The following is a 27,096-nucleotide window of genomic DNA, read 5'->3' as shown; positions in this document are numbered from 1 at the left end:
GAGCAAAACCCATCTTCCTTCTTGTCGGAATTTTTGCTTTGTGAAATGATTCCGAATAACTCGTATTAGCTTTAAAGCCCTATAAGATCAATAATTTTGAAATAACACTCAGTTAAACTGGTCCACGTAGTTCGGCAATGCTGGCAGAATTAACGATTTTCTGCCTATCGTTTGAACAACCAATCTTCGAAACGTTATAACTTTTTTCGTGGACGTTCCAGCAAGGTACCTTCTTCAGCAAAGTTTTTCGACATCATTTGGGTTATACTGTAATGTAATGTGCCACTTATTTTACGATGAACTGAAACCTCTAGAAGTAAAAATGCACAAATATACGTGTTCGGTCAAGCTACTGTAGTTTTATTATCGGTGCTGAGCTCTATCATTGCCATTATTACCACCACACATTATTGTATAGCTAAAAGTTATCTATCAGTATACACAATGTAGGTTAATAGTCATGTTTGTACTGTATCACGTCTAGTCAAATAAATATGAAAACTGTGTAAAATTATTCTTTTTGCCGCGTGGATATGTCGATCCAAACAGTCCTACCGCCTGACCGATCAATACGTTTTCCCATACTAATCTCCATATAAATTTCAAACGCTATGCGAAAAGTGAGGAAGCAACCAATTAGGCCGAAACTCTGCACAGTTGTTTGGGACCCAGAAAGGTGTCGAAAAACCATTGATTTGAAAAAATACCCATGACGCCCCACTCTAATAGGTACACCCATAGTCATAGAAGTATTGATTGCGACTATTTTTTATATTTCAAAACATATCTTCAATATTTAATGAATTCTTCAATGCTTTTCTTGCTCGATATTTTCATAATACGCATTTTCACATATTACATTTAGTAAGAACACTATTATTAAACAATCTACTCTATTTATCACATGAATTATTCTATCGAGAATTTCAGTTTTTTCCTTAAATATATAACGATCCATCGGCTGGCCCCAAATAATGCAATGAGATCAAAAGCACATCGATCAACGTCCACACTCCCAAACCTCCAAAACTGAACAGCTTGCCGATTCCTTCCTGCCAGTGTCCCAGGAAGAAACGATCGACGCCGAATCCTCCCAGCGTTATGCTCAAGATCAGCGTCGTGGACCAGCGATAGCCCTGCGTCCAGTTGCACGGAACTTTCCTCATAAAAGTCCTGTGTCCCATGCAAAGAATTTCCGCATTTACCGTACAGTTTGTTTTGAATTGCGAATCGATCGAATTGCATCCACCTTTCTGTTCGCAAACCTGCTCCCACCGTTCCGTTTGGTAGCAGTACCGACATATAGTTTTGCGCTTCGATTCTGTCCCACCGGAACCATCCGGCAAGCAGCTGACGGTGGTTTTCGGACTGCACGTTACGTTGATTTCCGAACCGTAGATACACTGCGCGTTATAGTTACAGTGGAGGCATGAATTCGGCAGATCGCTGCACAATGTATCGTTCGGACAGTGACTCGTATCCGAAGGGAATTTATTCTGAAAAAAAAAACATTTTAGAACTTATTACATAGATGATGAATAAATGCCTATTTAGATTACGAACATTTACGAGGTATTTGACATGAAATAAAAATAAAAATAAAGTAGGCTATTCAAGGATTTAGACAAATCAGGTTTTAACAGTTTAAGTAACCAATATATGTAAAACAAATTAAACCAGGGTAATGTTGTTTTGATTTCAATTCCTAATGTAGTCTTCAATGAAAGAATTACGTTGGGCCGATAAAATATAAATTGGTAATAAGATTAATAAAAATACGATTACAGCAATTTGGAGGACTGGCATACAAAGCGGTAGAATAAACGCTGAATCTATTGAACGAATGATTATATTCCCGATCTTATGCACCAATTTATGTATTATACCTTGTAGTTCTTGTAGTTTTAATTATAATTCTTTAATACTACCGCAAGTGGAACAATATTGACTTACTCCGGAATTGATGGTGAGAGCGTTGCGGTCATTATCAGTACTGGTTTTCTCCAGTTTTGTTAACTACAAAGATGAATTATAAATTATTCGTACTACATAGAAAAAATGTTCAAACTTACAATCACTTCCGGGTTATTGGAGTTAACAGCTGAAATTATTAACCACATAAAGTTGGTATTATCTGCAGAAAAATGATTCATACTTACAAGTTTGAGTAATCCTAATGTGGGTGAGAATTACTGACATTATTAAATAAACTACGGATCTGGTATTTATACGAACACACCGTCGGGTTATCATTGTGATTGAATTAAAATGTAGGTAGGATTTTAATAGTTTCAAAACCAAACCAAAGTTCTTGGAGTTTTTTGGCAATAAAAATTAACAAAACAATAATATTATTGTTTTTTACAATTTGCTTTTTCTGCAGATTCTCAAGTTTTGGGGGATAGCCCTATCATGCACTCACGCTCATTTTAATCTACTCAGGGTCTGTCTCATTTGAAGAAGTAATGGGCCAAACACAATTGATACGTTTGCGTGCGTTTTGACAGTTTTCTCATGGGAAAACTGTCAAAACGCACGCAAACGTATCAATTGTGTTTGGCCCATAAGGGGCTCATTCTTAAATTACATAACGCATTAAGGAGTGGGTGGGTACCCAATATTGCGTTACAAAATGTTACGGTTTGTCTAGGGGGTGGGTGGGTTTGTTTAATTCAAATTTGACAGTATTATTATGTACCATGTATGAAGTAAAGGAAGAGTTCGCTAAAAATACCAATTCTAGACTGCTTTTTGAATAGGTCGAATGTGCAACTTAGAACATTCGGAGAAAACGATTGACAATGTTTCTAAAGGGAAAATTAAATGTTATTTAACTAAAATAAATCAAATCTGTCAAAATTTGTCACGTAAAATTTTAAATAAAATCGTTTTATGGAACTATTATAAGTTCATCATGATTTTTTCACAAGAAACTAATATTTCGATCATAAAATTATTTTGCGTCGTTTTGAAAAAATTTACTATACATTCGACCTAAACGATGCGACCTTACACAGAAAAAAATAAAATTGTACCTTTGAAAATTATGTACTTTTAATCGAAAAAGTTGCAAATTTTCTTAAAATTAAAAGTGAAATAACAATAAAAGAAAGTTATGCATTTCATTCAAAAGTGTTTTTTTACTTTCCTGAGTGTAATTTCAAAAGTTCATCTTTTCAATTTCAAAAACTGTTAAACTATCAAAAAACTGTTCAACTGTCAACAAAAAGTTCTGAAAAAACAGAGAAGAAGAAGAACAATATATTTTCGAAATGGCACTATGGTACATCGTGTGGCAAAAAAGTAATAAATGAAATCAATTGAGTTCAAAATGAATTAAGTCATAGGCTAGGTCATAGGTATATAACTTACTGTTCTACATCAATTTCGTTATCAATAAATAAATATTAGCTCTACAAATACCATTCAAATCCATTTATTTGCCAGCTCAATTATAAACTACAGTAGCCGTTTGATAACTGCAAAATGTTTACTTTTCAGTTAACGAATGCCGTTCGATAACTGCAACGCATTTTAGACGTCAAACGGTTGTCAATAGAGGTCAGATGCAAGATGCGAGAGCTCAGTTCGGTTTTCGCGAGTGTGCCCATGATAGCGCACGGCTATGGCATAGATGCGCACTATTCGCGATGCAGTTGCGACATCCAGAAATTGGAGAAAATGCGATTGTCGCGATAGCTCAGTTCGGTTTTCAACTGGATCTACAATAATTACGGAAGTAATTACTTCCGTATAACATTTAGGACAATAACATGTGTTTAATATAGACTTTTTTCCCATTGTGAATAAAATTATTTTTTGTCCACTAATTTTTAGCAAAACTCCCGTAGTAGGTATCTCTCCGTGTGCATCGTCGTTTTCAGGTCCCAGGTTTTCGCCTCTATTCGTCGCGAGTCGCGGTAAACTTTAAATTTTATGTCCTCAATCGTGAGTTTCGGAAAAGCCGAGGGAAAAGCGGTGTTAGGAGCAGTGAATAACCCACGGAATTGGAAAGGTAGGTCATAATATTATTGTGTAACAGCATGGAAATGTCAGGCAAAAACACCTAACCCACAAACGTAATGGAACGAAACGGCTATGGAAGCAGTAGGATTTGATTGAAAATTTATTTGTCCAATCTCGCCGTTTCCGTCGGAAGTTTCGTTGTATTGCGCAGTGGGCTTGACGCAGGGGGGAAGACACTTTAATCATTTCTCGAATCACTGAGAAGATTAAAAAAAAAAATCAAAAAGATTCAGAATGATTCGGCGGGATGAAACTTTTTTATCAATTTATGTCTCGCCTTGATGTTTTTTTTTCAGTGCGGCGAGATTTTGTAAAAAACAAAACAAACAAAACCAAGCTGCTGCTCTCGGCGCAGCCCCGGAAGTCTCGATTCTTCTGAAGGCGTTCTCAAATCCGTCGGTGTTCTGGCAGATTCGGTGATATTTTTGCAGATCCGGTGATTCGTATGGTGCCTATAGACATCTAGAGCTCTTGCATGAGGGAGCTTATCAGCGCGGCTGGCAAAACCGAAAGTGCTCATGGTAAGTGTTGGTGGAAAAAGATTAAATTTTAATCAATGTTTCATATCGATCTCTTTTTTTTCTAGAATCGATTTCAACGATCTTTCGCGGTTAATGACCATCCTGAAAGTGGATACCGCCCTAAGCAAAGAATGCCACGTATGGATTTCCTTGCCTTGCTAGTCAGCAAGTAGCGGTCAATAGTGATCAAATGGCATGGTCAACAGCTATCCGTTGGATAACCTGGTCAGAGTGACGAAACACCGGTCGAACCAGATTAACACGGGGTCTGCTACAGTGTCTTGCGTCCCATCACGAAACATGAATGTGTATGTGTCTTTATGAGTCTAACTCGATGATACTTTCGGACCTAGCAGCCTTCGGCATGCTCTGTCTTTGTAGTTTAGTATCTTTGTCTAGCAATAGGCGAAGGAAGCCCCTAAGGGATTCCGTATATAATATACTCTTTCCCAACGGGAATTCTTCAGCGAATTACAATAGAATTCAAATAAGATCCTCAAAAAATCTTTAAGTGATCCTCTGGTGTGTCCCAATGAAATCCAGAAATTTCCTATATAAACCCATAGCTATGGAAATGTGAAATGTTGAAATGGAAATGTGAAATCCCCCATCGTTTCCCAATTGATTCCAACAAATCCCAATGTAATCTTTCAGGTAAAGCTGATAAAGTCGTCCAGTATCCAGGAGACCAGGAATTCCCAATGTAATTTTCCAGCGATTGTCAATGGAATCCTTCAGCTTTCCCCAATATAATCTTTCAGTGTTTCGGAACCCTCCAGAGTTTCTCAATGAAATCATGCAGCAATGAATTGCCTGCTTTGATGGTAGTTACAGGGGCACACAAGGAGTTAACTTTCTGAAATCAGTATGGCGAAAGGCATGGCTCGATTTCTCGAAATTAGGCACCTTCATCGTAAAACTATTTGGTAGGGGTAGTAGCGGATACCTTCCCACATAACTGGTACCAAATAGTTTTTCATGAAAAGTTCCTAGTTTCGAGAAAACCCGCCTTAGATGCCTTTCGCCATACACATTTCTGGCGGTTAACTCCACGCTGCTGTTTGCGCATATACGATAGCGCCTGTTGCTGGTAGTGGCGGGTAGCAAACCAGCCACTGCATTTAATTCATTCAAAATGGAATCCTTCAGCGTTTCCCAATAGAATCATTCGGCGTTTCTCAATATAATCGTTCCGTTTCCCCCTGAGTTTTCCAATGGAATCATCCAGCAATTGCTAAAAGAATCCTCCAGCGTTTCCCAATGGAATCCTCCAGCGTTTCGTAATGGAATCATGCAGCATTTCCAAATGGGATCCTCCAGTGTCCCCCAATAGAATCCTACAGTGTATCTTCAATGGAATCCTCCAGCGTTCCCCAATATAATTATTCTGCGTTCCTTAATAGAATCCTCCGTTTCTCCAACAGATTCCTCCAGAGTTTTGCAAAGGAATCATCCAGCGTTTCCTAATGGAATTATCCAATGATTGCCAGAGAAATCCTTCAGCGACTTCCAATGGGATCAATCATGCAACAATTCCAAATGGAATCCTTCAGCGTTTGCCAATGTAATAATTTTTTATTTATGACTAGTCGAACCTGCCCGATCTCGCTCGGGTTTTTTGTCGGTCCAACTGTCAATCGTTTGGTTGGTCGTCGCGTTCTAGATCGATTTAATTTTTTTCTCAATGATTTTCTTTAAAATTTGTGAAAACAATGCATTTTGACAATTTTTCAGCTTTTTCCGTTCAATTTTCCAGCTTTTTATATATACAAATTCAGCGGAGCCTAGACGAATCGATTGGTTAGGAAATCTTGCAAATCGGTCCATCCGTTCGTGAGTTATATTGCCTCAAAAGAAATAAAAATTCATTTTTATATATAGAGAAGAAGAAGATGTACGCCAACAGATTGTTTCGAAATCTGCAGCAATACCAAATCGAATCCTCTAGCGTTCCGCAATAGAATTCACCTGTGTTTCTCCAATGGAATCCTCAGAGTTTTTCGATGGAATCATTCAGCGTTTCCCAATTGTATTATTCAGCGATTGTCAAAAGAATCCTCCAGTGTTTCCCAATGGAACCATGCAGCAATTCCAAATGAAATCCTCCAGCGTTTCTCAATGGAATCATCCGGCGTTTCTCAATTGATCTTGCTGACATCTAATCATCTGTTTTATTCAAACACATTGACGAGATAGGTTCCCATCCCATCTATGCACTTGAAAGAGAGAGATGATTAGACGTCAGCAAGCTCTATAGAATTTTTCCGTCACCCAATAGAATCCTCCTGAGTTTCATAATGGAATCATTAGCATTTCTGAGTGGAATTATCCAGTGATTTCAAAAAGAATCCTCCAGGATTTCCCAATGGAATTATCCATCGACTGCCAATAGAATCCTGACGAAATTTATGCAGACTTTTTTTTAAAGATTTATATACCTACAAATGCTGTGCACATGAGAAAAAACTTCATGAATACATATTATTGATTATCACTACTCCTTTTTATCTTTTCAGCATCATTAATCCACAAAATTGGATATGATTTTAATTCTGCTCTCGAACTAGATGCCATAGATAGCTAGATTCGACATCTTCGGTCATAACAGCAGCGCCCTTGGCCACTTATTTCTTAATAATCGATTGCCGCAGTTATAGAAGAATCTGTTCTGACAGCAAGAATAGCAACAGGATCTAAATTGACTCGCTAGTCGCCACCTGTATTGTTTATCGGAGATCCTCCATTCGCTAGACGGAATTCGAGGACAACAGTGTTAACAATAGAAATCCTTCGAACACATGGGAGCATCTGATGTAAAAACGTTTCTTACTTTATTACCTCTGTTTGTATACTCACGATAGTGCTATCTACCGTGAGAGAAGCTTTTGCAAGCTGTTACGATAACGAACTGATTCGAATTTCGGAGATAAGCCCTAATACCGCTGAGGGCACCAGTTCTTAAAATGCATTTCAACTTGTTTTACTGCATCTGTGCCGAAAAAATATACTCCCCAACGAGATACAAGCAAGAACGAAGCGTTTTATCATTATATCATAGCCAGTAGGTGGGTTGCGATACACTTTTTGAACGACGATATGCAGGATAAGCTCAACAATCTCCTCTGTAGCGGGTCTCACTTCACCATCAACGTCATAAAGACCAAAGGAATTATGGAGCGAACACAATACTACGTCATCGTAGACTTCAACTTCATCGCATATGGTCGGATGTGTTCGACCCTGAAGATCACAAACTTTCAATAAATCACATGCAAGGGCTGGTTTCCTACATTCTGCCGCCAGCATTCAGGCGCTAAAGTATATACAGTAATAGCATTGGTGATTCAAATATGATATCCACTACTTTTTGTGAGATTTTTAGATCCCCTCGCCCCTCTGTCTCTTTTTCATATACCGAAAAAACACAAAATCTTGAACCCCTCTTCCTTTAAACTATGGACATCATTTTCAAACGGGTTTCAAGCATAAAGTAAAGTAATAAGATTCTGTGGGGCCCTCCTAAGCCGTGCGGTAAGACGCGCGGCTACAAAGCAAGACCATGCTGAGGGTGGCTGGGTTCGATTCCCGGTGCCGGTCTAGGCAGTTTTCGGATTGGAAATTGTCTCGACTTCCCTGGTCATAAAAGTATCATCGTGTTAGCCTCATGATATACGAATGCAAAAATGGTAACCTGGCTTAGAAACCTCGCAGTTAATAACTGTGGAAGTGCTAAATGAACACTAAGCTGCGAGGCGGCTCTGTCCCAGTGTGGGGATGTAATGCCAATAAGAAGAAGAAGAAGAAGATTCTGTGTTATTGTACGCCAGTGTGACCTTCTGTGTAGAAATCATACAGAAGCTAGAAGTATCATCAGCGACTTCTGATCTATGTTGACAATGAATCGACTGCTTTGAGCGTGCTTACAGCGGCACACTAGGAGTTAACTTCCTGAAATCAGTATGGCGAAAGGCATCTAAGGTTCGATTTCTTAAAATTAAGCACTTTAGTCGAAAAAATATTTGGTAGGCGTAGTAGCGGACACCATCCCTCATAACCGATACCAAATAGTTTTTCATGAAAAGTTCCTAATTTTGAGAAAACCAGCGTTAGATGTCTTTCGCCATACAAATTTCTGGCGGTTAACTCTTGCAGGCTATTTTGTGCATATACTATAGCGCCTGGATGTAGCTGCGGCGAGTAGAAAATCAGCCACTGCCAATAATTCATTGTATTTAATTGTAATTGTTTCATATTTTTTTAACGATAACCAAAAGCGTAGAGGTGGGCTGGCCATATATTGCGAAGGAGCGAAGATGAAATATTTTTGGCCTTTATTGTATACTAAGTATATGTACATTAAGGCTCCAAAACAAAACTTTTGATAGAAAGTTCGGAGATCCATAGTGTTATATACCAATCGATTCAGCTCCACAAACTGAGGTGATGTCTACGGAATCCGGACCCATTTTTTGCTATTGAAAATTGGTCAGATCGAACAATGGGCTCAGAAGTTATGGCCAAATACTATTTCTACCCGTTAAAAAATGCACAATCATGCTTTTGATACATCTATTGCACGATAAAGGCATCAACATCGCTAGGTGGATTAATCAGGGTTTTGCCTTTCTCGTATACTAGTATACGAAATGGCTACAGGACCACTCCAAAACCGAACTTTTTATAGAAGGCTCGAAGACACATATTGTTATATGTATACCAATCGACTCAGCTCGACGATTTGGGGTGATGTCTGTTTGTGTGTGTGTACAAAAAAATTGAGACACACTTTTTTGAACTTAGCATTATCCGATTTGCTTGCAACAGGTTGCATTCGACGGGTGACGCGGCCTAGTTTTTTTTGCTATTGAAAATTGGCCCGATCGGCCATTGGGTTCCGGAGTTATTAAAACAATTTTTTTTTCTTGATTTTTCGCTTGAAAAAAAAATTAAAAACGATTTTTTTTCAGAAGCTTTTTAAATGCATATAGGGGGAAAGACGGCTTTGGCAGATTTTGTTCTATTATTGGCAGGGGGGTTTTTGTCGACCAAATTTTATGAAATTTGACCACAACATTCTTTGATATGTAAAGAATGTTTAGGCCAAATTTAAGCCTAGTCAGTCATAAAAAACCCCCCTGCCAATAATAAAACAAAACCTGCCAAAGCCGTCATTCCCCCTACATATATGAACGCTAACACACGAAAATTGATAGATAACCGGATCTCCCCTTAAAACGCTTTTTTACCTTTCTATTTAATGTGATATTTTCAATACACTTCATAAATGACGAGAAAGGCATCATTACCGCTAGGCGGATTAATCTGGGTTTTTTCATATATCTTTATTAGCGAGAATTAAGATGAAATCTGTGAGCAAGCATGGAATTGTAATCTGGGAGGACACCAGCGACGTCTCAAGATGAGGTATGCTCCTCGATCAAGCAACTTTATGCTTGAGACTTCGGATTATAACTAATACCTATACCTTACCTAGATTGGCATTACATCCCCCACTGGAACATTGCCGCCTCGCAGCTCAGTGTTCATTAAGCACTTCTACAGTTAGTAGTTAACTGAGTCAAGTTACCATTTTGCATTCGTATACTTGTATGCCCAGGGAAGTCGAGACAATTTCCAATCCACAAATGTTCTAGACCGACATCGGGAATCGAACCCAGCCACCCTCAGCATGGTCTTGCTTTAAACATCTAATATCACAAGGCTAAGGAGGGCCCCTAGGCAAGTATTAGGCTGGACAAATTAATTTCGGCAATAATAATCGTTCATAATCGAAAGATCGCCAAATGGGTTTAGTTCGCTTTACAACTGCTCATTGGGGGTGAGGGTCAAATTTCAGGAAATTTACCATTGGAAACATTTCTGGGAGATGCCGCATTGAAAAGTAAAAGCGCAACTATCAGTAGCATTATCTTCACGAAGCAAAATTATCATCACGATGCAAAATACAAATGCAAATATCCTGGGAAACCTTTCCGAATCATTGGCACATATCAAACATAATAACACAGCTAGTTGCGCATTGTACATCGTTAAAAAATCACTAGTCGGAGGTGCATCAGAGAAGTATGAAATAAACCGAGCAGCTTGCTCCGAGGATCAGGCGACTCATATTTCGAATTCTCTGCTACAGGTTATCTGCCTGCCTTTGGAATCTAGGGAATCTATCCGTTGCTGTGCTGAAGTTGGGGCTCGATTATTCCTATTTATCGGACTGGCAAACTGCACGCGGAATCCTTTGAAGATATTCCAGAAATATTCCGATGCTGGACGACGTTGTTCCGTTGAGGAGTTTGGGAGATGACCAGGTTCAGCGGCAAGTTTTGATTTCTTTTTGACAGATCATAACCATCAAGTACACTGAAACAAATTATAGCGGGATTAAACTGGCGGGATTACTAATGATTCAGAAAAATTTCAAAAGATTTAAAAAAAATTCAAAATGACTCTAAAAAATAATTAATTAAATGATTCAAGTGTCTACCCCCCTGGCTTGACGTGATTTTGCTTAATGCAAAGATTTAATGGAATGCAAAAATTTCTTTTTTTTTACAGTTTTTCTCAAATCGTTGATAGGCAAAACATCTTATGTCAACAATGCACACCCAACAAGCGACTTTGCAGATTTTTTGGAGCTGCTACTCATACCGACATGTTGATTAAAACTATGAAATAAAATAAACAAATTCTATTATTATAATGTAGTAAAAATGGGAAAGAATACTTGAATGGGTAAGGGGTGGGTGGGAGTCTCCTTTTTTGGGCGGATGAAACTGTCTTTCTTTAATAAATCTATTCCACTATATTTACGATTTGATAATTTCTTTTTGACAGTTCTACAATTTTGTTTTAAAAGTTCAAACTTTTAATTTTAGAATGGAATGCAACTTTCGAAACATGGTTGTTGCAAAAGTTAACGTACTTTTATTTTGAACATTTGCAACTCTCTACGAAAAAGAACCAACGCAACTTTTTATTTTTACCAATGGTTTTTTTAATTTCAATAATGAATTTTCTTTCTGTGTATACCAAGCACCATGTTACTTTCGACTAAGCTGTTACGACTGTTTTCCATTTGACATGTACATTCGTCAATGTACATCGTACCGGTTGTCAGATGCCGTTGAACATAAGACCTATCGTATATACTGATCCCAGTACTGCGGTACTGCGGCAAGTGTGCTCCCAAGAACCCTGCCAAATGGAACACCCCAACTAACTTGAAGCTCCTCAAGCACATAACAGCAGCGAAGTCATTACACCTCTCAGATCACACACTCAGAATAAAATGCATATTGTATATATGTGCCCCGCACTTATATTTTGACCAGTGTACTTTGCATTTGCTAAATATGTGCGGCGCTAATAGAAATGTTTCGATTCAATAATCATAAATTTTATGTGCAAACTTATTGATTTCTGTATTAGATTTGCACTTATAATTCATTATGAAACTAATTCGCTCCTAACCATTAGGCTTGCACATATTTTTATAATCAGTAATAAAGTAATAAAGATAAAGTAAATAGATGAAATAACTGTTTATTCAACAAAATTATGCAATTCTCGCTTAACTTTTCAAAAGGACCTAAGTAACATTTTTTTCATGAATTAATTTGAATAGCGCAATCAACAGAAAAACATGAAAGCTTTTGATTGCAGTATTCAAGTTAATTAATGAAAAAAATGTTACTTAGGTCCTTTTTAAAAGTTAAGCGAGAATTATTTATTATCCGTTTTTTGAGACATACATATTGAACGTTGAGACATACATATTATACCCATTATTGCCATGACGATAAAACTGCTTCATTCAACGTTTGGCAACGGTTCCTTTTTCCGAGGGGAATGTCAGGGTTTTTTTCTAGCCAGGAAATCTCGGAAAGGACTTCATACCCGAAACATATCTTGGAAAAAAGACGGCATATCACATGCGTTTTTTTTGTGTTTCGGAATGTGCCGTATTTTTGGTATATTTCGACATGGGTACCTCGTTTTTTTCGCTTTCGCCGGGGATGACTCCATTCAAATTATCTTCCACTTCCAGATTTGAACCAACTACACACTTAAATCATTTCACAGATTTCGGTGAATTTTGCTTCAATTCACCGAAATCTCAACAGCAGATTTGTTCGGTAATTATTTCACCGATTTCTGCGATATTTTCTTTTGTTCAACTGTCAAAACTACCAAAAAATCTGTAAAAATTTTACCGAACAGTTCTGCTGTTGAGATTTCGGTGAAATTTCACAGAAATCTGCGATTTATTTTAAGTGTGTATGTACCAGACTACATTTCCTTTTTTTTTATGATCTTATTGTTGGTTATGTTGAGATTATCGACATTACTTTTCGAGTAAGAACGGGAATCCTGAAGGTTCCATCCGATTTCTAAAAGCAAAGAATTATCGATTGAGTATGTTGTATGATACGGTTCATACGTCACATCTTTCCATGCTGGGATAATACCTAAAATCATGTGTTGAAAGTCACTTCTTATAGTACTTATCACCTTGAACAAGTAAATATTAAACGGTTGGTATATCACAATAGATCTAAAAAATGGTCGCAGTGATAATCACCCAACAGAAAGAAAAAAAAAATGTTGTATGATAGATATTCTGAGCATTCTACTTACCTCACCATTATTTTTGAACAGTCGTTTTTATAATGTAACCGCGTAAAACAAATGATTATCAGCTTGCACTCTGCGCAGTTGCTTAAGTTTTGTTGTTTACAGTGGCGAGATTCGTTGACTGCCCTCATAATAAATTTTATGTGCGGTGAACTATAGTTCAATTTTAATATCCAATGCACTTAAAATTATTTCAGATTTGTAATACAGTTCAATATGATTGCACATATTTCGCATAAGTCGCACTTAACATTGGAAACTAGTACCATAAGTAAGTTCTATGCGAGTTGGGCACATAGAATATATCATTCGATTAATTTGAGTGCACCCAAGCTGCTCACTTAGAATACTGGGCAGTTCTGGAAATTCTGGAATTCTGGAAATTACTGTATAAAGTAAGTTTGAATTTGCCTCAGATGTAAACCTGGTTAGTCGATAAAAATGTTTGATCTTCCACCAAATTTGAAAATTAAATCTAACTTTTGAAGTGGTTTTGAGAATTGATGCATTCATTATACTTTAAACTTTGATTAGATTTAATATCCAGCTTTCCACGCTAGCCATAATGGCGGCTGCTATAAATAAATCTGACAGTAACTGCTTCCGACGCTCAATTGTAATCGACGCTGGTGGTATCTCAGCAACCATTTTCACATTGTTTATTTATTGTAATCAAAAAAGCTACTGCAGAAAATACGAGTCTCAAAGAAAATAGCGGAAAAGATTGCAAAAAGCATATGATAATGAAATAAATTATATATTATTGCAAATATAGTACATACGCTTTTTCGTTTCAGGTTGAAGCATTTTGACGTTGAGTTTTCCTATATAGAGATTATAAACACAGACCTACATGCAATTGAACATTTTAGCATTCGGTGTTTTGGAAAGCATTTTGAGACGATATGCACATGACTGTGTGTTCTGGTTCCTTCGGAGTTGATTTGCAGATACATAATGCCTTAACCATCCTCCGCTGGATCATTAAGGGCCGATGCCCACGTATCGGTTTTTTAAGCTGCGTTATCGCCGCGTCCACGCAAGGTACCCAGCATCAAATGTAGTCGTGCACACGTATACGTGTGCATTACTCTATTTGATGCAGGGTACCTTGCGGAGACGCGGTGTTAACGCAGCTTAAAAAACCGCTACGTGGACATCGGCCCTAAGTGATAACAAACCAAAAATGAACACGAAGTACAGCAGAATATGGATGTGCATGTAATCAAAACCCGAAAATTTAATTGTGCTAAGATTCGATTGTTAAAACTTGGGCGTTGTGTTGCATATTAAGAAAAAATATAACTAACTATACTGGTTTAAGCTCAATAGACGTCACCAACGCCACGCCACGCAGTACAGTTCGGTTCAGATGAAAGTTCACTACTTTTTTTTAATATTCTATTTAGATTGACCCATTAATGAACCTTAAAGGAGTTCTGTTAATTTCATTCCTGGACTTGTGTTATAACACATATAATAAAAAAAATCATCAATACTAAGCCTTCTAATGAATAGCTTTCTGAGACCGACAAACGCTGACGTGCTGAAAAAGCTCGCGAAACATGTATTCTAGTAAATAATTATTGATATAGGCATACTCTTATGCTGTACCTAAAGTTCAATAATGAAAAACGAAGTAAAAACGCTTCTTTATTATCGAGATTTTTTATCCTAATTATAATAAGTTAATCACATTAAAACGAAGCGTAATTTTCGAACTGAAACTATTTTTCCTTATGTTGGCTGGTTTTCGCAGAAGGAGACAGTTAATCATTCTCCTTCTGGATTTTTTTAAATTGGAAGAGAGGTTTGTGATTCCCCCGGATCTATCGGTTAACTGGGGTGAATCAATGGACTTTGTTTACTGGAGCATTGGTGTCTTCGGCCAGTTTGACTATTCGGTTGGCTACTCGAACGTTCTACGAACTCGAAGTCACGAAATTGGAACACAATGAATAAAAGTTAACGGGCTGCGTTTGCGTAGGACTTGTAACCAGAAAGATCCATGGCAGATAATCCAAAGGAATTAAAACGTGCAGCTCAGTGATCACCTTAGAACTCTCCAGAATTTTGAAGCTAAAATGCGATGATGCATATTATATTGTTATTCCCGTGCTGCATTTGGACATGTCATGTTTGTAATCTTTAATTAGTAAAACTTCACATGTATAGCAATTTCAGAGCGCGGACACGAACTACTTCAACCTACGAAGATATACTTCAACCTAAAACGAAAATGCATATTTATATTTGTGATATTAGTCAAGTTTAGAACTAGTTTAAGCTGGTTACAAAAAATCTCCCTTTTCTTCGAGTCTTGCTTTTTCCAATAACAATAAATAAACAATGTGAAAATGGTTGCTGAGATACCACCAGCGTCGATTGCAATTGAGCGTCGGAAGCAGTTACTGTCAGATTTATTTATAGCAGCCGCCATTATGGCTAGCGTGGAAAGCTGGAGATACAAGTTTTCTATGGTTCACAGCATTTGCATCACCCTTGTCTACGTGGGAAATATCCAGCGATATAACAACCACGATGAAATACCTGCCATCTGCTATCATTCTATCACATTCTTTATTAAATTCAATAAATAATAGCTAAATCTCGCAGTGCACACATTTTACCATCTTACCATCACTAGCGTTTCATATCAATAAACTACAATTAACTACAAATACCTATCAAAAACAATATGTGATCGATCATTTTCAGCAGAGAAGTTAAAAATCCAATCGAATGGATTGGTGACAGTAACGGCAATATTTGACAGAAACTAGATGGAATGGACTAACTACAGTCGCGATTCGCTGGTTGGGCCACGACCTCGGCCCAACTAACGAATTCGGTTTTTTAGTTGGGCCAACTGACAGCCATTTGAACACGTGTATTTCGACTTGAACATCACAAATGATGTCCAGTGACGCCCAATCCCGTTTTCCGTGTTTACATTGAATTTTGACGTACGGTTGCTTTTTAGTTGGGCCATGGCCCAACCAGCGGAGGCCCAACTAAAAAGTGACCCAAGTATTAAAATCCCAACCAGCGAATCCCGACTGTATCAAATTCCACCATTACCGTCGTTGTTCCTTTCCACTGCGTTTGGGGTGTATATATAGGTGATTCATTTTCGAAGTTATGCGCAAAACTTCCAAATTAGGAGCCGTGGACAAATCGGTACAATTACTCTATATATAACATGATACAATTCGTAGGCTGAATGCCTTATTAGTAACCGTTCTGATTTACATTTGGTGTATATAAAATAAACACCAATCAAGAGTTCCTATGTTTATTAATACATACTACAATCAACTGTTCCGACAGTTGACTTTTACCGCCAAAAAAAAAACGCTCGATAGATCCTCCCACTTCTGTAAGAATAACTTTTCTCCTGATTTTGTTTTGTATTTCCCATCAGCACAACTGAGTTCCTCCGACCTTAGTACTGTAACCGCCGTAATATATTTCAATGTTTGATAATTCTAAGACTAAGAGAGGAAACTGCGTTATGCTTCAATAAGTATACGAATGTTTTCCTACTTGTAATGCTTTTTAATATAATACATACCCGGATAAAAAATATCATTAAAATATCATACATTTTATTGTTACACCACCATTCAAAACATAATTTTCACCATTGAATATAATGGAATTTAAACAATAAAATCACATGAAAACTAATGGTTTTCCACGATAAAATAAAGGGTAAATGGGACTTTTACAATAAAAAAGGGGGGTTGTTATGTATCTTTACAATAAAAAAATCGAAAATTTTCCATACAAAATTCGGAGCAAAACAATTGATTTTACGGTTCTTCAATGGGATGATTTCAAGCGACAAAACAATAGAAAACATTGTGTTCTAAATGTTTTCAATTACTTTTTCCATTGTTTTACAGTAGAAAAACAACAGGATTTAGAATACATTAATACAACATAATATTTCTTTTTTTTTTTCTTTTCAGAGAATTGTCTTCGAATGTATTTCGCTGCACTGAACGAGTCAACATCGGTTAGCATAAACATAAATATAGACGGCCTTCCATTGTTCAAAAATGGCACTGATCAGATTTGGCCGATACTATTTAATATTCACGAACACAAATCCTTCAGGCCCATGATCATTGGTATTTTCTATGGCAAAAGTAAACCACGACATGTAGAAGAGTTTCTTGGTCCTTTTGCGGATGAAATTCAGCCAATACTAACATCAGGCATTGATATAAATGGATTCAATCTCTGTGTTCGAATCCGAGCGTTTATCTGTGACTCGCCTGCCAGAGCATTTGTTAAAGGTATGTCCGTTTTCTACAATTAAAACAAATGCATATTAATATATTTCTTTGTTTATAGGTGTAGTAAATTTTAATGCTTTCCATGGGTGTTTAAAATGCTGCACTATTGGACAACACTCGACACTGCTGCGAACAAATATCTTCCCAAACACATTTGCTCAAAAACGGAATGATTTCGATTTTCGGTCTGGCGCCTATGATGGTCATTATCAAATCAACAAAATTCACGAAAACGGAAAACTAAAAAAAAATCTGGTTGTGTCACCACTTCTCCGATTACAGCACAGAGAACAGACGTTCATCTTCATTCGCGTGCTTGTGTAAAGTTTTTACTGGTCATTTTGAAGTATGTCGTTATGCCCCCGTTGCGCGGTGCTAGTGTGCCGATAAATATGGTTAAAATTTGCCGTGTTTTACTTTTTAGCGCTAGTGTTCATTCCGAATTGCTCCTAGGCTCGCTCCTAGGTGGCAGCACTACATTGTTTATGTAGTGTATGCCAACGCCATCACTTAGTGAGATTGAGTTTTTATGTCGGACAGCCTGCGTTGGCGGCGCTGAGGTGCGATTTAAATCTTTACACACGTTTTTACCGAAAATTTGTTCGAGCATCCGTGTCTGTTCTCTGTGATTACAGATCGATATAGTAGAGGACATAATCGTTGCTGATTCACTCCATTTGCTCCATCTTGGAGTAATGAAAAGATTACTTCTGTCATATAAAGATGGTCATAACGGTAGTGACGATAGTAGGTGGTCAAAAGATATCGTTGTGAGAATATCAAACACGTTAAAATCCATCGAACTACCAATTGAGATACATAGAGCTACTCGAGGAATTGATTGTTTAACCCACTGGAAAGCATCAGAGTGTGCCACGTTTTTGCATTATATTGGAATCATTTTACTTAAACATTTTATCAGTGAAAGCCAGTTTAATAACTTTGCTAATTTATTTTGTGCCGTTACTATTTGTTCAAGCAGCTACTATGAACGATATTTACCGGTGGCTCAATCACTGTTTGAAGATTTCATTTCTAATTATTATGACTTGTTTAAGTCCATAACAAGTAACATCCATAACTTAGTTCACGTTGTAGATGAAATTAAACGATTCGGTCCGTTACCTTCAATTTCGTCATATCCATTTGAAAATCATCTATTTCAGATTAAAAAATTAGTTAGATCAGGAAAACTACCATTACAACAAATCATTAATCGCATTACCGAAAAATATTCATTCAACCTCATTGCAAGCAAAGCTACTGAACAGTTTCCAGTATTCAAAAATCCACTAAAGCATGATTGCAATCAGTATTCTTGCGTACGGTTGTCAAGCGAATTCACTTTGTCTTGTAAATTTGCTGATAGATGGTTTCTTACCAGGGATAAAACGATAGTAGCTATGCAATGTGCAAACAAGGAAGAAATTCGTGGATCACAGTTAGATTGCTTTGAAAATCTCTTTGAATATCCCTTAGATTCCCCTTGCATAAACGCATTCAAAGCGTCAAATGAATATAAGCTCATGCCGATTCAATCATATACATTTGATCAAATTTTATGTAAAATGGTCGCGATTGTTGTTTTAAATGAAACAGCTTTTATACCTCTACTACATACATTACCAGAGAACGAACAACCATGAAAGAAAAATGAACTCTACTTCTTCTAATTCATTAAAAATAAATTCAACGATTTCCGGAATTGTTTACATTTATTTTTATGTAACATAACGAATAATGATCTCATAATATCACACATCATCAAACATGTATTCGTCGATGACTCCCGCTTCATCAATTGACTTCGCTTGGTCTGTTTGATAATTTAGGGATGCGTGTTGTAATGACTCCGAGTCCATTAGATATTCTTCGACAAGTACTTCTTCGTTGACTTCTTCCACATGTTGAACTCGATGACGCTCAGACTGCTTGCATCGTCTCCTTGCTACTGAGGCCCTAGTGCCCTTTATTTCTTCAAAGCGTTGTTTTGCATTTCGCAGGCACCGATGAAGAAACTGCTCGCACTGCACCTTGGAAAACAAGGGATCCGAAAAAAGCACAACCTTATGGAACAATGTGATTATTCCGTCATACTTATGAAACGGTGTCTTGGAGATGATGTTTTCATTTGCCTTCTTATTGCGGCTAATTCCACTCCACGAACAACTCAACAGGAATTCACGATCGAAAAAATAGTCGATGATCTGCAAGCATACTGTGGCACCATCACCAACAAATCGTTGCTTGCCATGAATTGAACCAATATGCTGTACGACGGACTGTATGAAACTTCCATTATCCGACCGTTTTTCGAGAGATTCCATGTCAGCCAAACTTTTAATAGGGGTCAAAGGATTGGCTTTTGTATCGAAACTTTCCGGTTGAACAGGTACCTCTTGTCGTGTTTTTTGGGTGGCAATTATATCAAGTTTGGCGTTCATTTGTGAAAGCAATGCTGCGTACCTATTTTGACTTTGCTTGATGCTCTGAATCTGCTTGGCATTTTCGTCTGTTTTATTGTGCAATGATAACACAAGCTGATGCAAATTTGGTTCGTTTATTGTCGAATCGGTGCCATGAAAATTTGCTCCACCCTGCTGTGAATGTGATGACGTTGAAATTTCCTTCAATGGCTCAGCGTAAACTTCGCGTTTCGGAAAAATGTTCAGATATGACTCGTCAGCAGAAACTTCTTTCTCATTGTCTTCTTGGCGGTCTCCGAAATTTGATGATTGTGCTTGTGGAAGGGCCTGGTTGAGATTCGATTTGCTTAAAGAGCTCCGCAGCTGTAGATTTCCCTATCTTTTTACGTGGTTCCGATTCATCTGTGTCGGAGTAACTTTCCATCCGTTTCTGCTCACGAACAGCCTGTATAAAAACAAACAAAATATATACCTATTTAATGTTTCATTCCAATGATAACTTTTAGTCGAAATTTACCTTATTGAAACTAGCAAAGTTATTCCGCTTGATTTTGCAACGGTAGGCGCTCAGCACTTTAGTGTCTACCGGTATTTTTGGATCCTTTTTTGCCTTCTCCAAGAGCCGGTAACCAGAAACACCTTGTGGCCAATAACATAAATCGTAGCATCTTCCCATCGCCTCCGTTTTCCATCCGTTTTTCTTGACCCAGAGCGAAGGTAGCACAGACAGCAGAATATCATCGTTTTCGATTGTCTGCACAATCGAATAATTATTTCCGGTCATAATTTCACCTATAATACAAATGTTTTTTACTACAAATATTAAGATTGTCTTGCAAATACTTACCAGAAACGCAGAATAAACAAATTCAATTCAATAATACACGAATATTACAAAAAATAGATGAAAACAGAATGCGAATTGAAATCGAGGTTGGACGGCTATCCGAAATTGCAACTTATTTGTTTTGTTTTGAAAAGTTTCATGACATTTTGCCTATCGGTTTCTAGTGCAAGGTTGCCAGTTTTGCAGTAAAATAACTCAGTAAATTTTTAATTATAAAAATGATTATAAACAATGAGTTTGAAATTCATGAATAAATCGATCGAAGGATTTGTAGGGTAAAGTTATCAATAATGGTATAGGTTCCATTATTACACAATTGCATCTTAAAAACATACATGGACATTTTGAATTCCATAGGAAAAACTTAACCTTCCTTTTTAACTTAATTGATTATATAAGACTTCAAATTGCATTCTGGCAACATTGTTGATCTATGGGAGTATTCGAATGAAGTGAGTTAAAATGGTCACTTCTCAGCGGATTCATACACATCCCGTATGGCCCTGGGAGCAAAGGCGCACTCCAGCGATGATCAACGAAACACCTCAGTTCGAGACCCAGTAAAGTAAATTTTCATTAAAATAGATTAAGTCTAAACCACATGCTAGACATTAAGTATAAATAATGAAATGGTAAAAACCAACTTCGCATATTTGAAAATTATTTTGATTTTCCTTCTTTTATATCAGTTCAAATGATCAAAACCTTTTATGCTAAAAATAGCGATGAAAATCGAAGTGTACCTAAAATATGCTTTCTACAGCATTAGCAGTGCTTTAAATGAGCTGTCACATTTGACGGGCATATATCACTGCATTGCAATAGCATTAGTGATGCTAGAGTTTTTCATTACAGCATTACATTGGCATGCTATTTCGCCTTTTGCGGCATTAAAATAGCATTATATTAGCATGAAGAGCTAGTTAACTTTAAAAGCTTGCAATATAAATGAATATAATGCTGTATTAAAGCAATTTTATAATGCATATGGTTACTTGGGGAGATAAGGGATCTATCCCTGACGGATCCTGTAATGGTCCATGTACTCGGAGTTGCATTCCATCTGTAAATTCAAAATTGAAAAATGCTGTTGAAATTATCTGTATGATTTATGCGTGAATTATTAGGAAGCAAAATGTGATAAATTTGAATACTTACCATAATTTCTTTTGTTTAATTTATTGACTGTATGTACATACATAGGTAAATTGGAAAAATAAAAATATATCGTCAAGGAATAAGTTTCAGGCTGCCAACAAACAGGTCGTATGTCCACTTTTTCTCAATTTGACAGATTCTGTACATCGGACCTTTTGTTGACATAAGGTCGAATACACGGAATATGAAATTAACCCATTTTTTGCAATAAACGACCTTTTTCGATATTAGGTCGAATGATCGATTTTCGTTATTTTAAAGGAATTGTCATTTAGGTCGAATTTTATTAATAAAATAGCGTAATGCAAAAATAACATTCAGTAATAATTTTTTTATACAGATAGATAGATAGATTGCTTTGAGAATAGGTCGTATGTGCAAACGAGAGATTCTCTTTGATCACGCTCTCTTTCGCTAATATATCGGCTAGTTTTGCATGTTTTGCAACATTTCCACTTCAGCATGATAGACAAAGCTATTGTCTTTGGATATCTGCCGAGAAGTTCGAAGTAAACTTATGTAAAGTTTTGTAATAATTGAAAGAGAATAGATCCAAAGAGAGACTCTCTTTTGCACATACGACCTATTTTCAAAGCACTCTAGAAGTATACATACTCTATCTACACAAAAAAAAAAATCGTTGGTAAAACTAAGAAAACGTTGGTAAAATTAATAAAATTAGTTAGTGATTTTCAGTAGAAAGTATAGAACTGTTAAATTTACAATTGAAAACTTGTCACCTCAGCAAGAATTTTTACAAGAGATAACTTTTCAAAATAACATTTCACTCTCAAATCGACATGGAATTTTACAATAGAATTAACTAATAATACTTTCAAAATAACAAGTTGTTTTTACTCTTAATTCCACATGTGCATTTTAAATTCAAATTTGCCAAAAATAAAAATAAACAGATTTATGATTCATAATTTTTTTTTCTAATTTATTCTCCATTTTCATTTATTTTTAATTGGTTCGATCGGTTCGATGAATCTGCACAAGCCAACAGGCATCGCTTCCATATCGGCCCGCTGTTCTTGTTAATCTGGAGCAACTTTTCCGAATCTCGCAGCAATATAACAGTGGTGTGCCTTCGCTTTGGAAGGCATTCTCCCGACTCCAGAAGGTACCATTGTCGTACAGTTCAGCGATGTTGCTTCTGTATAGGAAAGATAGTACTAAAGCTCGCTGTGCATTAATAATCGGAATTTTATTACCTTCGGTGTCCCTCAACATATGAAGGACGTTCAAGGCACTTAATTCGACCCAACGAGCGAACAGATTAGAACTTTCTAGAGAACTTTAAGCGAGTTTTGCCGTCGACGCTAGCACCTAGATTGCCAATCGGCGCATCTGTTTCGACCAAGCAGAGGCAGCTTCTTCGGTGTTTTGACCTGCGTGCTTCTGCTTTTAAAACTTCCATACCTATGCCAGTCCATGTCAGAAAAACTTCCTCCAGACATATGTTTACGAGTTTTCGGATGGTATACGGTCAGCAGACTAGCACCTTTATCCTGTCTTCTGAAAAAAGTATAGGTCCCCATTAAAATTCACTGAAAAATCTAAACAGCAAATAAAAACTTACTTGTCCTCTATTGAAACAGGAACATTTTTAGCGGTTTTTATTTTCTGTTTTGACTAATCGTTGCGAGCTGCCAATTTAATTTTATTTTGTCAGTGTTGCCAGAAAAACGACATATAAAAGTTATTTCGACTATTTTAAAAGTTTTGTTCTGAGCCCAACAAACAATTTAAGCTGAACAAGCTAGTTTTTTAGCTGAAGAAGCTTATTTGCCACGAAACAAGCGCTTCTTCAGCTTCCAATGTTTGTTGGGAGTGCTTTACTGTTAAAATAACAATTTTAACCTGAGAAAAAAACTGTCAAATCAAACATTTTGCATTTGATTTAAATATTTTAGCACTCAAAAATACCAAATATTCCCAACTTTCAAAATAAGATATAGAAAATGTTAAAATCACAACTTTTTTTCGTTCTGTGTACTGATGTAACTAACTCGATTTGTCCATTTTTGTTACATACGACCTATTCAAAAAGCAGTCTAGAAATATCATAAAATTACAATACATGTTATGGATGAACAATCAATTCTATTGTTCTTCTATTGTACCAATTAAATTGCCTTCCCGACTAGAAGAGCATAACAAAAATTGAACAAAATTTTAGCATATTGTGATATTTATAACTTATTTTGATACAATTTTGTTCTCAGTAGTCATTATCTTTCAAATGTTGTAACAGGATTACACAGACAAACAAACATAACACATTTTCATTTAATCATCAAATTCATCGTCGTTCAAACACTAACGACATCTGTTGATTTCAGTTAGTTGGGCAAATCACGAACCAGGTGGCGGTAGTGAGCAAACGTCAAACTCGAGCAAAAACGATGCGCGCGCCACGATTGATCGATTGGCTAACTAATGATTTTTTGAATTGACCAGTAAATCAGTAAACGATGGAAATTTGACGAGTGTTATGTCTGTTTGTCTGTGAGGATTATATCCTAATATGATTTGAAAAATGCTTAACACCGAATTGCCCAATAGTAGGCAATTAAAATAGATGTAGCAAAGTCTCCCAGCCATAGGTATCACAACGCTGATATAATTTGAGAAGGTTGCCTTATTTGTTATGTTGTTAATTTCATGTTCTCGAAAAATATTCTTGTTCAGACAAAAACAAAAAAAAAATATGATTGTTGATCACAATCTGGAGACCTATCACGACCTGTAAAAATTCCAACTGCACAGAAACAATATATTTTGTATCTGATTCTGTTATAAATTTCTAACAGAATATGTTATTTTTATGATAAAATTGTAACAAAATTTGATAGTTTTTTGTTTCCAGTAGTGCAGTTTTTGATAGAAATTTAGTTATTTTAACAACATCCTGCATCATGTTTCTAACAAATTTTGTTATAAAAATTTAGTATAACATAATAACATAGTATGATATAATTTTGATATGACCTTCTAGTCGGGTTATTGTTGTTCCAATAAACGAACAATAAAATCTATTGACAGAAAAATGTTGACAAAAGAATTACAATAAATTCTATTGCTATCTATTATAAATGATTCGTCCATCTGAGCCGTTTATCGCCACAAAATTGCTGCTGCATCGTGTCCTTGTGAATGGACGAAGAGAACGGAACGTTGTATTTACAATTTTAATCACAATCATCATCAATATATTGTGTCGCCAGCACTAAATTGTATTCCGACTTCCGACGTTTTACTTCCGAACTTACTTCCGACATCATGAACGTCAGAACAAAATTTGAATTTGCTACCAAAACATTGTCGGAAGAGCGTTCGGAAGTGTGGAAATCGACTTCCGAACCTCAATTTGGTGCCAGCGACGTTGTCAGCGACAAAACAAGCTCGATTTTGTGACAGATAACACCGTGCAGTGCTGCATATTTATTTTATTTTTCCTTGTGAATCTCGTCGGAAGTGGGCCTTGCTGCCAGTTCATCAGCGTCATATAAACAGTTTTGGTCTAAATGCACAATAGCTTACCACTTTTTTAAACATTTTGTTCAATTAATGTGCAGTTTAGTCTAGTTTGGTGGCCAACCATATATATTTTTGTTTTTTTTTCAATTCAATTCAATTTTTTATTCAATTTCAATTTAATGGACCATAACCCAACAAACATTCACTAGTTTAACTAACATCAGTGTGATGAATCAGTTCAGCACTGTGTTGAATTATGTCTGTACTATTTCTTATCGCAACTTCTGTTCAGGCTTTGTTCACACAATTTTGGAGAAGTTATACAGCTACAACATCACATTTTGAAAAACAACTTTATTACCTGATTCGGTAAATCTTTAATAAGCATTTTACTTAGCGTTAATTAAGCTACATATAAATTCTTCGAAAATAATAACGCATTGAGAGTAACATGATCAAGATCTCAATTAAACGTATTGCAATTGCTATTTTCATATAATCATTTTAAAATTTTCCTTAATCGGGTCTCGAACTGCTGACATTTGATCATCCGCCGGTAACGTTGCCATCCACGCCATCCTTGATTTGCAAGTTATGGCTTACTCAATGCAAAACATAAATAATCGTATGGCTGAATCTGAATCATAATTGGACTCTTAATCAACAAGTCAATCTGTCAAACTACAGTTTGTTAATAACTGTACAAGATTTTTATTTCAACCATTGTTCAGCCAGTCATAACCATTCAACACTGGGAAAAATATAAGAAAATAATGTCAAAACGATAAAATAAAATTCGTCTCCAATGATGGGGTTTATGAAAATTTAATGAATTTATGTTCGACCTTTCTCGGATACTCTGAATAACCGGTTGCGATATTATTCTACCATCAATACCACACATGCAGCGAGTAAATAACTACAAACATCGACATTTATTTACACATGAAAAAACAACTAGTATATTGGAAATCTGTAACAGACATGCAATATGGTCGATTTTTTTAATGAATTTGTTTGTGTTTGTTTCCTTTTCAACTTTACAACAACTGCATGAATTTTCTTCATTGCACCAGCAATTTTGTTCGTTATAATCTCCAACAGCTTTATTCTAGATCAGGAATTAATTATAGTGCTGTCCAATGAGCAGCTCGAAGTAGCTCGAAGTTGTTCCCGTCCTGCTCGTTCTTTTTTGTCAACAAACGGGCATGAGCGTGACAGGAACAACTTCGAGCTACTTCGAGCTGCTCATTGGACAGCATTTATGTATCACGAAACAATTACGCATCGCCCCACGAATATAAAAAGCCTGAGTGTTCTTGTCAATGAAGCCAACAATGTCTTGAAAATAAATTATTATTTTTCTATCCAAATATCATCAATTCAAGCCATCACGATTTTCTTTCAAACGGAAAAAGCATAAACTATTATCATGTTTTTTTCCACTGTGCGATAGATCCGGTAAAGGTGAAATCCAATGGTTAAGAAGGACAACGGTTAAGAAGGATGTCTTATGCTTGCTTATTAATCTACTATTCAAACTCAATTCGACCACCCTTTTAGAGCATCACATCATAGTCGAACAGAGAATTTTGAAAATCATTAGTTCAGCACATTGATGAACTTCCCCAATATGCTGAAATGCGATAAAACTAAAACGTTAGTTCGACCTCAAA

At 36.5% G+C, this 27,096-nt stretch overlaps 2 protein-coding genes and 1 long non-coding RNA gene across 3 annotated transcripts; 1 reads left to right on the top strand and 2 right to left on the bottom strand.

Moving 5' to 3' along the window:
- Positions 1-876: 876 nt before the first annotated feature.
- Positions 877-2,357, bottom strand: LOC134215316 (TM2 domain-containing protein almondex). Its single transcript, XM_062694530.1, has 4 exons — positions 2,160-2,357; positions 2,073-2,101; positions 1,954-2,016; positions 877-1,496 (listed from the first exon to the last, which is right to left on the bottom strand). The coding sequence occupies exons 1-4, from the start codon at positions 2,251-2,253 to the stop codon at positions 939-941; spliced, it is 744 nt and encodes a 247-aa protein (XP_062550514.1). The 5' UTR covers positions 2,254-2,357; the 3' UTR covers positions 877-938.
- Positions 2,358-3,858: 1,501 nt separating this feature from the next.
- On the top strand, positions 3,859-11,252 carry LOC134215315 (uncharacterized). The gene is made up of 2 exons (XR_009980114.1): positions 3,859-4,015; positions 11,121-11,252. It is a non-coding gene; the product is annotated as an uncharacterized LOC134215315 (long non-coding RNA).
- Positions 11,253-19,212: 7,960 nt separating this feature from the next.
- On the bottom strand, positions 19,213-20,888 carry LOC134215314 (uncharacterized). Its single transcript, XM_062694529.1, is given in 4 exon segments — positions 19,213-20,241; positions 20,243-20,374; positions 20,447-20,721; positions 20,777-20,888. Coding segments are annotated over 3 exon segments (1,383 nt in total). The 5' UTR covers positions 20,714-20,721; positions 20,777-20,888; the 3' UTR covers positions 19,213-19,257.
- Positions 20,889-27,096: the final 6,208 nt, after the last annotated feature.

The sequence above is a fragment of the Armigeres subalbatus genome, chromosome 2 (assembly GCF_024139115.2).
Source record: "Armigeres subalbatus isolate Guangzhou_Male chromosome 2, GZ_Asu_2, whole genome shotgun sequence".
Lineage (NCBI taxonomy): Eukaryota > Metazoa > Arthropoda > Insecta > Diptera > Culicidae > Armigeres > Armigeres subalbatus.
Note: the sequence above shows the minus strand (reverse complement) of the source record. Positions and strands in the feature narration are given on the sequence as shown.